This window comes from Triticum dicoccoides, chromosome 5B (genome assembly GCF_002162155.2).
Source record: "Triticum dicoccoides isolate Atlit2015 ecotype Zavitan chromosome 5B, WEW_v2.0, whole genome shotgun sequence".
Lineage (NCBI taxonomy): Eukaryota > Viridiplantae > Streptophyta > Magnoliopsida > Poales > Poaceae > Triticum > Triticum dicoccoides.
The window spans coordinates 263,116,349-263,132,058 of NC_041389.1; the positions used below are offsets into that span (position 1 = coordinate 263,116,349).

The following is a 15,710-nucleotide window of genomic DNA, read 5'->3' on the forward strand; positions in this document are numbered from 1 at the left end:
TTTGAAAAAGATATTCAAGAGTGATTATCACTGCCTTATTGTCTTCCCTCGAATAGTGATCACTCTTGAATATCTTGTTACAATGTGGCAACATGATCCTCCTGATGCGCAACTGGCCGACAATATAACTGTTTTATCCAAAGTAAACGATTCTAAATAGATGGACGATCCAGAGGATCTATCGGCCGCGTCGTTAGCTGGCCACACGTTCCACACTACCCGCTATACGCCCCATTTTTTCTTCGGAAATGTTAACGCCAACACGTGTGGGCGTTTGTATCTCGCCCACACGCGTGGATCCGCGTCCGTTCGTGAGCGCATGAATTTTGGAATGTTTCTAGTGTCATTTAGGACTGGTCTGGTGTGGGGGCGTTTATCCGGTCGCCTACACGGCTATTTCACCATAAGGGAGGAGCTGGTGTGTGGGCGTTCAGCAGTTCGCCCACATGTCAGTTTCCATGCACGCACAAGGGCTAGTGTGTGGGCATTTACCATCTCCCCCACACGCCCGTCTTCTCTCCCACACCCAAACTGCTAGTTGTCATATGTTTTGCAGCGCACATGGCAACTGCCCTAGTATGCTTTATAAGCAGGTGACAACTCTCTTTTTATCCGAGTTGCCATGTGTTTTGCAGGGTACACGACAACTGCCTAGTTTGCACGTAAGCAGATGACAACTCTCTCTTTACCGAGTTGCCATGTGTTTTTGTATGGTACATGGCAACTGCCCTAACATGCACGTAAGCAGATGACAACTCTTCCTTTTTACATGGCAACGCCCTAGCATGCTTGTGAGCACATGGCAACTCTCTCAACTGCCTAGTGTTAGTATGTGTCAACTCCTAAAGTTTTGAAATCATGACAACTTACAGTAGACCAGACAATACATGGCAACCGTAGTTCAGCGACATGGCAACTGCAGTTAAACGAACATGGACGAGGGTCTGGACCATGGCAACTGCGGGCGCGCGGTGACTGTCACGCGTGACGTGCGGGACCACGAGGTACGAGGCCTGACATGCGGGGCGTGTGGGCGTTATCTACTTCGCCCACACGCACGCGTGTGAGAGGGATCGGGAGGGAAAAAAGAGGTGTGTGGGCATTACTTGTTTTGCCCACATGTAGGTGTGTGGGTTGTTCCTCTTATACACCACACAAAATGTGTGGGCAGTCTCCCTAACGCCCACACGTGTGGCACTTATCGGCGTCCTTTTTCTTTCACCGTTTATTTCTTATCTGCTTTAAAAATACAGTATATTATTTAAGCAGTCCCCCTCTCTCTCCAAAGACGATCAACGATTGTATTTGGCCAGGCGACACACATGCTGCAAGCCCTGCTCATCCGTGCTACGAGCCAGTCGGCGTGCTACGTGTTGCCAGTAGTGCGGCTAGGGTCGTCGCCTCCTTTGGTAGGGAAACATGTGTTCAAACTCGCACGGCGTTGTTGCAGGCCCCCGATGGTGGCACTGCGAGTTCCACTTGGCGATGCTGCAAACTCTTTGGCATGCTGCATGATGATGGTGTTGCGGGGATCGACTGCTTTGGTGAGGTAGACATGTGTGGTGTGCTGCGAAAGCCGCTTGACAGTGATGCAAGATCTAAGACATCTAGTGGTAGCCGCGAGCACCTGGCGGCTAATGCGAGCGCTGCTATGATGACCGGTAATGTTGCGAGTGTGGAGAAGGCAACCAATAGCGGTGATGTCGGTGCTACAAGCATGAGGGGGGCTGCGGGTAACAATGGCAGACACTACGATCGAACGCCATTTTGTGAGAAGTGGCGTGGACTGCTTCCATTGGGGCCGGCATGCTGGACATGTGTTTTGGGTTCCACGCGGCGGTGCAACGAAGGCCGCTCGACAATGCTACAAGGTCTAGTGGCAGCAACGAGTTGACCAGATAATTGTTGTGAGCGCTGCTATGACGATCGGCATCGGTGATGCTGTGAGCAAGGAGAAGGCAGTCGATGGCTGTTGCGACCTGCGATGCCGGTGCTACCTGCTACGAGCATGAGAGATGGGCTGCGACAATGATGGTAGATGTTGTGACCAAGCAGACGACATGAACTACTGTGAGCAGTGCCAACATGCTGTGTGTGCGTGTGTGTGTTGTGAGTCCGGCCGGCGGTGCTTCGGCGGCGGTGTTGTGAAGACCTCTTAGTTGTGCTCCAAGGTCTAGTGGCGGCAACGCGCTGACCGGGAGGCTATTGCGAGTGGGGATAAGGCAACGGTGGTTGGTCGTGCTACGAGCATGAGGGATGGGTTGCAAACGATGGCAGACGCTGCGACCGAACAGACGCCATGTTGTTAGAGCATCTCCAGCCGTGCCCCCAACAAGCCCCCCCAGGCGATTTTTCGGCCGCCGGCGCTAAAAAATCAGCCCATTCGCGCCCCCAGGGGCCCATTTTTCGCCGGCTCGGGCCGAAATTGGCGCCGACTGACCCAACCCGAACCCGACGCGCTGGGGGGCGCTCGGGGGCGTCGGGCGAATCGTTTTTGGCGCGAAAGCGCCATGGGCCAGCCGCGTCAGCGACACCCGCCCGCCTCGTCTTCTCCCGACGCCTCGGTTTCCCGCGGGGAATCAATGGCAAGGCTGCCGCCGGTCAGCTTTGTCATTGATTCCTCACGGGCGGCGCGTCACGGGGTAGCGCGCCGACGCCTCCCCTCCCTCGGACGCGTACACACGGATGCGGCACGGCTATAAATGGTTTTGCTCGCCTGCGTTGAGTGTCACCTCTCCACCTCTCCCGGGCGCCGCCGCCGAGCTCTTCTCCCCACCCCAGCCGAGCGCCGCCACCCTCCCTCTCCCGCCGATCTCTTCTCCCCAGCCACTCCTCTCCCCGATGCCGAGCGTTTCCCCGGAGACGAGGCGGCGGCCAACAGCTTTGGCCGCCATTTGCTCCGCGAACAGGAGTCCTGGCTCCTGTTCCAGGCGAACATCCCGGCGCCGCCAAAGATGCGCGTCGGGCCGACGGGCTGGAGGCTCAGCAATGGGGGAGTGCCCATTGTTGGGGAACGTTGCAGAAAATTAAAAGTTTTCCTACGGTTTCACCAAGATCCATCTATGAGTTCATCTAAGCAACGAGTCAAGGGAGTGAGTTTTCATCTACATACCACTTGTAGATCGCGTACGGAAGCGTTAGAGGGAGCGGTGATGATGGAGTCGTACTCGTCGTGATTCAGATCACCGATGACCAAGTGATGAACGGACAGCACCTCCGCGTTCAACACACGTACGGTACGGGCGATGTCTCCTCCTTCTTGATCCAGCAAGGGGGAAGGAGAGGTTGAGGAAAAAGGCTCCAGCAGCAGCACGACGGCGTGATGATGGTGGAGAGGCAGTACTCCGACAGGGCTTCGCCAAGCACACAACGGAGGAGGAGAGGTGTTGGGGAGGGGAGGGGCTGCGCCTTGGCTTGGGTGTGCAGCCCTCCCCTCACCCCTCTATTTATAGGGGGAAGGGGCAAGGGGGGCCGGCCCCTCTATATGGGATCTAGAGGGGGGACGGCGGCCAGGGAGGGGGGACTTGCCCCCCCAAGCAAAGGGGGCGCCCCCTCTAGGGTTCCCCCCCCCAACCCTAGGCGCATGGGCCCAAGGGGGGGCGCGCCCAGCCCTCCAGGGGCTGGATACCTGCCCCATGCGGCCCATGTGGCCCACCAAGAGGGGTGGCCCCTCCCGGTGGACCCCCGGAATCCCTCCGGTGGCCCCGGTACAATACCGATATGACCCCGAAACTTTCCGGTGTCCGTTTGACAACTTCCCATATATAAATATTTACCTCCGGACCCTTCCGGAACTCCTCGTGACGTCCGGGATCTCATCCGAGACTCCGAACAACATTCGGTAATCACATACGAGTCTTCCTAATAACCCTAGCGTCACCGAACCTTAAGTGTGTAGACCCTACGGGTTCGGGAGACATGCAGACATGACCGAGACGGCTCTCTGGTCAATAACCAACAGCGGGATCTGGATACCCATGTTGGCCCCTACATGCTCCTCGATGATGTCATCGGATGAACCACGATGTCAAGGATTCAAGCAACCCCGTATGCTATTCCTTTTGTCAATCGGTACGTTACAAGCCCGAGACTCGATCGTCAGTATCCCAATACCTCGTTCAGTCTCGTTACCGGCAAGTCACTTTACTCGTACCGTAATGCATGATCCCGCGACCAAACACTTGGTCACTTTGAGCTCATTATGATGATGCATTACCGAGTGGGCCCAGAGATACCTCTCCGTCATACGGAGTGACAAATCCCAGTCTCGATCCGTGTCAACCCAACAGACACTTCCGGAGATACCTGTAGTGCACCTCTATAGTCACCCAGTTACGTTGTGACGTTTGGTACACCCAAAGCACTCCTACGGTATCCGGGAGTTACACGATCTCATGGTCTAAGGAAGAGACACTTGACATTGGAAAAGCTCTAGCAAAACAAACTACACGATCTTGTGCTATGCTTAGGATTGGGTCTTTTCCATCACGTCATTCTCCTAATGACATGATCCCGTTGTCAATGACATCTAATGTCCATAGTCAGGAAACCATGACTATCTGTTGACCAACGAGCTAGTCAACTAAAGGCTCACTAGGGACATGTTATGGTCTATATATTCACATGTGTACTACGATTTCCGGATAATATAGTTATAGCATGAATAAAAGACAATCATCATGAACAAGGAAATATAATAATAACACTTTTATTATTGCCTCTAGGGCATATTTCCAACAGTCTCCCACTTGCACTAGAGTCAATAATCTAGTTACATTGTGATGAATCGAACACCCATAGAGTTCTGGTGTTGATCATGTTTTGCTCGCGAGAGAGGTTTAGTCAACGGATCTGCGACATTCAGATCCGTATGTACTTTGCAAATATCTATGTCTCCATCTTGAACATTTTCGCGGATGGAGTTGAAACGACGCTTGATGTGCCTGGTCTTCTTGTTAAACCTGGGCTCCTTGGCAAGGGCAATAGCTCCAGTGTTGTCACAAAAGAGTTTGATCGGCCCCGACGCATTGGGTATGACTCCTAGGTCGGTGATGAACTCCTTCACCCAAATAGCTTCATGCGCTGCCTCCGAGGCTGCCATGTACTCCGCTTCACACGTAGATCCCGTCACGACGCTCTGCTTGCAGCTGCACCAGCTTACTGCTCCACCATTCAACATATACACGTATCCGGTTTGTGACTTAGAGTCATCCAGATCTGTGTCGAAGCTAGCGTCGACGTAACCCTTTACGACGAGCTCTTTGTCACCTCCATAAACGAGAAACATGTCATTTGTCCTTTTCAGGTACTTCAGGATATTCTTGACAGCTGTCCAGTGTTCCTTACCAGGATTACTTTGGTACCTTCCTACCAAACTTACGGCAAGGTTTACATCAGGTCTGGTACACAGCATGGCATACATAATAGATCCTATGGCTGAGGCATAGGGGATGACGCTCATCTCTTCTTTATCTTTTGCCATATCTCATAATCATAGTATGCGGCAATTGCTAACATGATTCGGACGGACTTAAGCTTCGCTACGGGAGAGAAAGTCTCATCGTAGTCAATTCCTTGAACTTGTCGATAACCCTTAGCGACAAGTCGAGCTTTATAGATGGTAATATTACCATCCGCGTCCGTCTTCTTCTTAAAGATCCATTTGTTTTCTATCGCTCGCCGATCATCGGGCAAGTCAGTCAAAGTCCATATACATGGATTCTATCTCGGATTTCATGGCTTCAAGCCATTTGTTGGAATCTGGGTCCGCCATCGCTTCTTCATAGTTCGAAGGTTCACCGTTGTCTAACAACATGATTTCCAGGACAGGGTTGTCGTACCACTCTGGTGCGGAACGTGTCCTTGTGGACCTACGAAGTTCAGTAGCAACTTGATCTGAAGTACCTTGATCATCATAATTAATTTCCTCTTCAGTTGGTGTAGGCATCACAGGAACATTTTCCTGAGTTGCACTACTATCCCGTTCAAGAGGTAGTACTTCATCGAGTTCTACTTTCCTCCCACTTACTTCTTTCGAGAGAAACTCTTTTTCTAGAAAGGATCCGTTCTTGGCAACAAAGATCTTGCCCTCGGATCTTAAGTAGAAGGTATACCCAATGGTTTCCTTAGGGTATCCTATGAAGACGCATTTTTCCGACTTGGATTCGAGCTTTTCAGGTTGAAGTTTCTTGACATAAGCATCGCATCCCCAAACTTTTAGAAACGACAGCTTAGGTTTCTTCCCAAACCATAATTCATACGGTGTCGTCTCAACGGATTTAGACGGTGCCCTATTTAAAGTGAATCTAGCTGTCTCTAGAGCGTATTCCCAAAATGAAAGCGGTAAATCGGTAAGAGACATCATAGACCGCACCATATACAATAGAGTGCGATTACGACGTTCGGACACACCGTTACGCTGAGGTGTTCCAGGCGGCGTGAGTTGTGAAACGATTCCACATTTCCTTAAGTGTGCACCAAATTCGTGACTTAAGTATTCTCCTCCACGATCTGATCGTAGGAATTTTATCTTTCGGTCACGTTGATTCTCTACCTCATTCTGAAATTCCTTGAACTTTTCAAAGGTCTCAGACTTGTGTTTCATTAAGTAGACATACCCATATCTACTCAAGTCATCAGTGAGAGTGAGAATATAACGATATCCTCCGCGAGCCTCAACGCTCATTGGACCACACACATCGGTATGTATGATTTCCAACAAGTTGGTTGCTCGCTCCATTGTTCCGGAGAACGGAGTCTTGGTCATCTTGCCCATGAGGCATGGTTCGCATGTGTCAAATGATTCATAATCGAGAGACTCCAAAAGTCCATCAGCATGGAGCTTCTTCATGCGCTTGACACCAATGTGACCAAGGCGGCAGTGCCACAAGTATGTGGGACTATCGTTATCAACTTTACACCTTTTGGTGTTCACGCTATGAATATGTGTAACATTACGCTTGAGATTCATTAAGAATAAACCATTGACCATTGGGGCATGACCATAAAACATATCTCTCATATAAATAGAACAACCATTATTCTTGGATTTAAATGAGTAGCCATCTCGTATCAAACGAGATCCAGATACAATGTTCATGCTCAAACTTGGCACCAAATAACAATTATTAAGGTTCATAACTAATCCCGTAGGTAAATGTAGAGGTAGCGTGCCGACGGCGATCACATCGACCTTGGAACCGTTCCCGACGCGCATCGTCACCTCGTCCTTCGCCAGTCTCCGCTTATTCCGTAGCTCCTGTTGTGAGTTACAAATATGAGCAACGGCACCGGTATCAAATACCCAGGAGTTACTACGAGTACTGGTAAGGTACACATCAATTACATGTATATCAAATATACCTTTAGTGTTGCCGGCCTTCTTATCCGCTAAGTATTTGGGGCAGTTCCGCTTCCAGTGACCCTTCCTCTTGCAATAAAAGCACTCAGTCTCGGGCTTGGGTCCATTCTTTGACTTCTTCCCGGTAACTGGCTTACCGGGTGCGGCAATATCTTTGTCGTCCTTCTTGAAGTTCTTCTTACCCTTGCCCTTCTTGAACTTAGTGGTCTTATTGACCATCAACACTTGATGTTCTTTCTTGATTTCAACCTCTGCTGACTTCAGCATTAAGAATACCTCAGGAATGGTCTTCACCATCCCCCGCATATTGTAGTTCATCACAAAGCTCTTGTAGCTTGGTGGGAGCGACTGAAGGATTCTGTCAATGACCGCCTCGTCCGGGAGGTTAATGTCCAGCTGGGACAGGCGGTTGTGCAACCCAGACATTTTGAGTATGTGCTCACTAACAGAACTGTTTTCCTCCATCTTACAACTATAGAACTTGTCGGAGACTTCATATCTCTCGACCCGGGCATGAGCTTGGAAAACTAGTTTCAGCTCCTCGAACATCTCATATGCTCTGTGTTGCTCGAAACGCTTTTGGAGCCCCGGTTCTAAGCTGTAAAGCATGCCGCACTGAATGAGGGAGTAATCATCAGCACGTGTCTGCCAAACGTTCAAATCGTCTTGCAGTGCTGGGAGAGCAGGTGGATCACCTAACGGTGCTTCAAGGACATATGCTTTCTTGGCAGCTATGAGGATGATCCTTAGGTTCCGGACCCAGTCCGTATAGTTGCTGCCATCATCTTTCAGCTTGGTTTTCTCTAGGAACGCGTTGAAGTTCATGTTGACATGAGCGTTGGCCATTTGATCTACAAGACATTTTTGCAAAGATTTTAGACTAAGTTCATGATAATTAAGTTCATCTAATCAAATTATTTAATGAACTCCCACTCAGATTTGACATCCCCCTAGTCATCTAAGTGTTACACGATCCGAGTCGACTAGGCCGTGTCCGATCATCACGTGAGACGGACTAGTCATCGTCGGTGAACATTCTCATGTTGATCGTATCTTCCATACGACTCGTGTTCGACCTTTCGGTCTCCATGTTCCGAGGCCATGTCTGTACATGCTAGGCTCCTCAAGTTAACCCTAAGTGTTTTGCATGTGTAAAACTATCTTACACCCGTTGTATGTGAACGTAAGGATCTATCACACCCGATCATCACGTGGTGCTTCGAAACGACGAACTTTAGCAACGGTGCACAGTTAGGGGAGAACACTTCTTGAAATTGTTGTAAGGGATCATCTTATTTACTACCGTCGTTCTAAGTAAACAAGATGCATAAACATAATAAACATCACATGCAATTATATAGTAGTGACATGATATGGCCAATATCATATAGCTCCATTGATCTCCATCTTCGGGGCTCCATGTTCATCTTGTCACCGGCATGACACCATGATCTCCATCATCATGATCTCCATCATCGTGTCTTCATGAAGTTGTCACGCCAACGACTACTTCTACTTCTATGGCTAACGCGTTTAGCAATAAAGTAAAGTAATTTACTTGGCGTTCTTCAATGACACGCAGGTCATACAAAAATAAAGACAACTCCTATGGCTCCTGCCGGTTGTCATACTCATCGACATGCAAGTCGTGATTCCTATTACAAGAACATGATCTCATACATCACAATATATCATTCATCATTCATCACAACTTCTGGCCATATCACATCACATGACAATTGCTGCAAAAACAAGTTAGACGTCCTCTAATTGTTGTTGCATCTTTTACGTGGCTGCAATTGGGTTCTAGCAAGAACGTTTTCTTACCTACGAATAACCACAACGTGATTTTGTCAACTTCTATTTACCCTTCATAAGGACCCTTTTCATCGAATCCGCTCCAACTAAAGTGGGAGAGACAGACACCCGCCAGCCACCTTATGCAACTAGTGCATGTCAGTCGGTGGAACCGGTCTCACGTAAGCGTACGTGTAAGGTTGGTCCGGGCCGCTTCATCCCACAATACCGCTGAAGCAAGATAAGACTAGTAGCGGCAAGCAAGTTGACAAGATCTACGCCCACAATAAAATTGTGTTCTACTCGTGCAATAGAGAACTACGCATAGACCTAGCTCTGATACCACTGTTGGGGAACGTTGCAGAAAATTAAAATTTTTCCTACGGTTTCACCAAGATCCATCTATGAGTTCATCTAAGCAACGAGTCAAGGGAGTGAGTTTGCATCTACATACCACTTGTAGATCGCGTACGGAAGCGTTAGAGGGAGCGGTGATGATGGAGTCGTACTCGCCGTGATTCAGATCACCGATGACCAAGTGCTGAACGGACAGCACCTCCGCGTTCAACACACGTACGGTACGGGCGACGTCTCCTCCTTCTTGATCCAGCAAGGGGGAAGGAGAGGTTGAGGAAGAAGGCTCCAGCAGCAACACGACGGCGTGATGATGGTGGAGAGGCAGTACTCCGACAGGGCTTCGCCAAGCACACAACGGAGGAGGAGAGGTGTTGGGGAGGGGAGGGGCTGCGCCTTGGCTTGGGTGTGCAGCCCTCCCCTCACCCCTCTATTTATAGGGAAAGGGGCAAGGGGGCCGGCCCCTCTAGATGGGATCTAGAGGGGGGGCGACGGCTAGGGAGGGGGGACTTGCCCCCCCAAGCAAAGGGGGCGCCCCCTCTAGGGTCCCCCCCCAACCCTAGGCGCATGGGCCCAAGGGGGGGGCGCCCAGCCCTCCAGGGGCTGGCTCCCTGCCCCACGCGGCCCATGTGGCCCACCAAGAGGGGTGGCCCCTCCCGGTGGACCCCCGGAACCCCTCCGGTGGCCCCGGTACAATACCGATATGACCCCGAAACTTTCTGGTATCCGTTTGACAACTTCCCATATATAAATCTTTACCTCCGGACCCTTCCGGAACTCCTCGTGACGTCCGGGATCTCATCCGGGACTCCGAACAACATTCGGTAATCACATACAAGTCTTCCTAATAACCCTAGCGTCACCGAACCTTAAGTGTGTAGACCCTACGGGTTCGGGAGACACGCAGACATGACCGAGACGGCTCTCTGGTCAATAACCAACAGCGGGATCTGGATACCCATGTTGGCTCCCACATGCTCCTCGATGATGTCATCGGATGAACCACGATGTCGAGGATTCAAGCAACCCCGTATACTATTCCTTTTGTCAATCGGTACATTACAAGCCCGAGACTCGATCGTCGGTATCCCAATACCTCGTTCAGTCTCGTTACCGGCAAGTCACTTTACTCATACCGTAATGCATGATCCCACGACCAAACACTTGGTCACTTTGAGCTCATTATGATGATGCATTACCGAGTGGGCCCAGAGATACCTCTCCATCATACGGAGTGACAAATCCCAGTCTCGATCCGTGTCAACCCAACAGACACTTTGGGAGATACCTGTAGTGCACCTTTATAGTCACCCAGTTATGTTGTGACGTTTGGTACATCCAAAGAACTCCTACGGTATCCGGGAGTTACAAGATCTCATGGTCTAAGGAAGAGACACTTGACATTGGAAAAGCTCTAGCAAAATGAACTACACGATCTTGTGCTATGCTTAGGATTGGGTCTTGTCCATCACGTCATTCTCCTAATGGCGTGATCCCGTTGTCAATGACATCTAATGTCCATAGTCAGGAAACTATGACTATCTGTTGACCAATGAGCTAGTCAACTAGAGGCTCACTAGGGACATGTTATGGTCTATATATTCACACGTGTACTACGATTTCCGGATAATACAGTTATAGCATGAATAAAAGACAATCATCATGAACAAGGAAATATAATAATAACACTTTTATTATTGCCTCTAGGGCATATTTCCAACACCCATTCCCTCGTTGCCCGACGCCGTCACCAAGCCATCGTACTTCGCCGACGAGGTCGAGATCACGTGCGCCTCCCTCACCGACGCCGAGCTCTCCCTCCCCCAGTACGTCGCCGACAACACCGCGGCTTGGGCGGCGTACTTCGAGCGCCGCTAGCAGCAGCGGCTGGCATCCACCAACGGGGCGCCGGTGGTCGGCGGCCTGAAGAACAGCGAGGGGCGCCACCTCTGGTGGGGCGTCCCCGGCCGCACCCTCGACGGCGTGCTGACGCACCTCGAGGGCCGCAACAACCAACCGTTGGCGTACCCCCCGGTGAGGACGGCCGCCCCGGCGCACCACCGACACGACTGGAATGGATGCCAAGGATGTTCGGCTCCTCCTCCTCTTCTTCCTCGTCGTGTTCTTCCTTCCAATCCTCGGGCACTCCATCGCTGCTCGGCGTCAAGGCCGAGCCCGCGGCGGAGACGCCGCTCGGCCGGCGTACACGCAGCGCCGGCATCGTCATCAGCGAGGGCGGCCGGCGCGCCTCCTCGTCGGCTCCTCCCCCGCGCTTCGTCAAGCCGAAGACGGAGCCGGGGCTGGCTCCGGTGAAGACGGAGCCGGGGCTGCTGGCGCCGGTGAAGATGGAGCACGGCGAGGTCGAGCTCGACGATGACGCGACCCTTGAATGGGCACGCCAAGACTCCCTGGAGATGGCGAGGGAGCGCCAGCGCGCCGCCCTGCAGCGCTTCGCCCAGCGCCGCCGAGGCCGCGACGAAGGCGGCGGCGTCATCATCGACGACAGCGACGACGACGATGCGCCGCCGCCGCCGCCACCAGCCGGGGAGGGGTCCAGCAGGGGCGCCCGAGTCAAGGAGGAGAAGGCCGACAATGGAGGCGACGACGGTGACTTCTCGGCCTTCAGCAAGTTTTTTTTGACTAGTTTTTATATATAATGGCGTGTTTTAGCCCAAGTTTGCGAATATAAAAGCCCAAGTTTACCGAAAATTGGCGTGTTTCAGCCCAAGTTTGTCTAAATTTTTTATCCCACGCTTGGGGCTGGCCCTGGGGGCGGTGGCTGGGGGCCAACTCGCCCCCAGGCGGCGATTTTGCGCCGGGTCACCCCCAGGCGGCGATTTTAGCCGCCCCCTGGGAGGCCAATGGCTGGAGATGCTCTTAGAACCAGCAGTGGGATGTCGGGGTGCGGCAATCTGAAGGTGCTGCGAGCGATGATTATGACTAGTTGCGACTGGAAAGCTTGGTGCTGTGAGGGGCGGCGAAGACAGACTGCAACTAGCAAGCTGGTGGTGCTGCGAGGGACGATGATGACTTGCTGCGAATAGGAGGGATGATGTGCTAGGATTTCCCAAGGCCTCATTTGGTAGCAGGTATCCTCCCACGGGATCCCTGTCCTTTCCTGGTGGGAACAACCCGAGTAAATGTCGTCCCAGTTTTCTCAAAGATCCATTTGTGTCCACATCATCGATAGCAGTAAAAACGTCATCTTTTTTTTGACGGGTAACTAGGGACTTTCTTAAGTAGTAATCAACATCGGAATACAAATAATGTCTGGTAATGTCCCTAGCCAAATGTGGCGGCCTACAGCAAGAGAAGATGCCGCTTTTCGCCAATGCATGCGCTTCGAAGTTATTTTCTCTATGTTCAAACTTGAACTTGACATGGTGGAAATCTCTTCTCCTCTCCGATATTTCATGTAACACCGATGCATAATGTGTCGCCGTTGCTGCTTCTATCATGTTCACCACTTCCTGGCAATCGGAGGCAATCACCAAATGGGTTAGATGCAGGTCCGTAGCCAAGGCGATAGCTTCATTGCATGTGTGTGCCTCCAGAACTGCCGCATCGTTCAAACCGTCAAAAACCAGTGCTGAAGCCCCCAGGAACAGGCCATCCTTGTCTCTGCATATCACCGCTGCTGCCCCAACATGGTCGTGCCTCGATATACCTCCATCCACATTGAATTTTGCTTCATCTTCCTCCGGTGGGAGCCATGTTTGTTACAAGGCCGGGTCCCAACAGCTGACGTAGTGACCGGCACATCCCGTTTTACTGCAATCTCGAGGTCCTGAAGATACCTCGTGATAAAGCACCAAGTTGACAGCGGGCTCTGAAATTCATTGTCATGGATTGCTTTCCTACGCGCCCACCATACAGCCCACATAGTGATCAAAACTTTTGCAAGCCCCTGTTCATTTAAAGTTTCAAACAACCAGAACAACCACAGCCTGGGATCCGGAGATCTATTAGAAATGACATGTTCCAGTACGTCCTCTTCACCCAGTGCCCACACACAGCGAGCCATGCGGCAGTCAAACAAGGAGTGGCGCCATGTATCCTCCTGTGCATTGCATAAAGGGCAAGCCGCAGTGTCTGCCATGTTTCGGTGTTGTCGAGTAACCCCAGTTGGCAACGAGGTATGTGCAAGGCGCCAGGTAAACATCCTGACCTTCGACGGTACCCTCGTCTTCCAGAGGCGAGTCCAATCCCGTTTGGTCGAGGCTTGATCGGATGTGCCCGCGCCATGTTCTATCCAATCCTCCCGTTGATACTTTATGCCCGTCAACATCCTATACGCTGATTTGACCGAGAAGATGCCGCGCTTGTCATAGTGCCATGCATAAAAATCATCTTGCAACCTTGAGCTCAACGGGATGTTCAGAATAGCATCCACATCAGGGCCAACAAAATGTTCGACGAGCATCTGTTTGTTCCACGTCCTCGTGACCGAGTCAATCAACTCCGCCACCTGGCGCGGTGGATCAGCCCTCAAAGCACACAGAGGCCGAAGCTTGTCAAGTGGTATCCAGTCAGTATCCTCACTTGTCCCCACTCTCTTGATGATTCCGAGTGCTAGGATTTCCTTACCCTCTATAATAGAGCGCCAAACCTGAGAGGGATGATTACCTAATGAAGCCTCAAGGATGCTGCTTTGTGGGTAGTAACGTGCCTTGAGCACCCTTGCGCTTAAAGAGTCGAGGTCTGTAGTAGGCACCAGGCTTGTCGGGCTAGCAAAGCTAGGTTAAAGAGTTCAATATCTCTAAAACTCATTCCTTCCATGAATTTAGGCAGGCTTACACATAGTATTCCATGACACCCAAGCCGTTTTTCTTTCTCCGCCTTTGCTACCCCACCAAAACTTCCTGAGTAGACCATTAATGTGCTCACACAAGCCTCGGGGCAGTTTGAAAAGCCATAGAATAAGTTGGTATGGATTGTGCTACCGATTTAATGAGTACTTCCTTCCCTCCAGTTGATAAGCACTTTTCCATCCAACTTTATACCTGCTTCCATATTCTGTCTTTTAAGTACCCCTACATCATCTAAGTCTGCTTTTTTGCTATCTGTAGCACGTCGATCGCGGCCTGCGAACCCCTCCATCCTCGTGCACTGGGCAGGCCGCTGCACGCGAACTCCTCCATCCTCGTGCACTTCTTGGCCAGAACGTGGGCAGATGGCTGCATGTAAAGCGCAAATTAAAGACGCCTATCGGTAAGTAGCGAGATTGTTGGGATATCGACCGTTTGCAAAATTAACAACACCCTCCTCCTCTCTCCTAATTTCTCTCCTCCACGTAATAAAAAATCTGAGGTGGCATACGTTATAGACGGCTGATTAGATGCCGTTGTACATGCCCCTAACTTCGGGAGAATTTTCCTGTTTCTTCTTTGAGCACTTATCTCTCCTCCCGTAACCTTGTGGACCTTCCAAAGGGCCATGTTGATTTTCCACGGGGCTTTTGTTTTGCCCACAATATTCTGCCCGGGGCGTCTTCTCCATGGAAATACCTTCCCTCACATCCAAACAAGGCCTCCGTTTCGAAAAAATATATATATATACAAACAAGGCCTCAAAGAAGATACTACGACCTTTCGGTGAATTGGAACTGCTACTCGGCAGTCACATTGGCTCCTTTAAACAAAGCCAGCCTGTGACCTAAGTTGGTATTATGTCAAACAGATGAATAATTATTGATTTTGGGAGTAACGGTTTTAAATAGTAGAAAATCATGCACTATTGTGTTGTAAAATTGCTTCATTATTCAAGCAAAAGTTGCAATTCACTAATGAGAACAAAATATCCTTCAGATGCACACCAGCTGGAAAACCCATCCCCTTACACCGCCAAACAGCTCTTTACTAACATGTACTCCCTCTGTACCGAAATACATGTCGCTGGAGTAGCTGAACTTCAGCTGCTCCAGCGACATGTATTTCGGTACAGAGGGAGTAATACCAGATTTTAAACACTTTGCCAGGGATTTTACATTGCTCCGGGGATGAAATAACCGAAAAGAAATGTAATGTAAACGCTCATTCTGTGGTCTGAACACTTATGGTTTCAGGTGCTTCGCTGCTGGCTTTTACAGCACCAACATAACTGGACATCTTATTCAGGGCACTGAGGTAAGCTCGGACACTGGATACGACAACATCCATGGCTGCGCCGCTCCCACTGCATAAAGATAAATTTGTGAGGG

The 15,710-nt window shown here is 50.7% G+C and overlaps 1 protein-coding gene across 2 annotated transcripts in view; it reads right to left on the reverse strand.

Moving 5' to 3' along the window:
* Window positions 1-15,271: 15,271 nt before the first annotated feature.
* The window catches only part of LOC119308325 (2-isopropylmalate synthase A-like), a 6,219-nt gene continuing 5,780 nt past the window's right edge, over window positions 15,272-15,710 (reverse strand). For both annotated transcript variants that reach the window (XM_037584433.1, XM_037584432.1), the window contains one exon: window positions 15,272-15,685. In XM_037584433.1, the coding sequence (XP_037440330.1) occupies window positions 15,544-15,685 (142 nt within the window). In that variant the 3' untranslated portion in view covers window positions 15,272-15,543. The remainder of the gene's footprint in view (window positions 15,686-15,710) is intronic.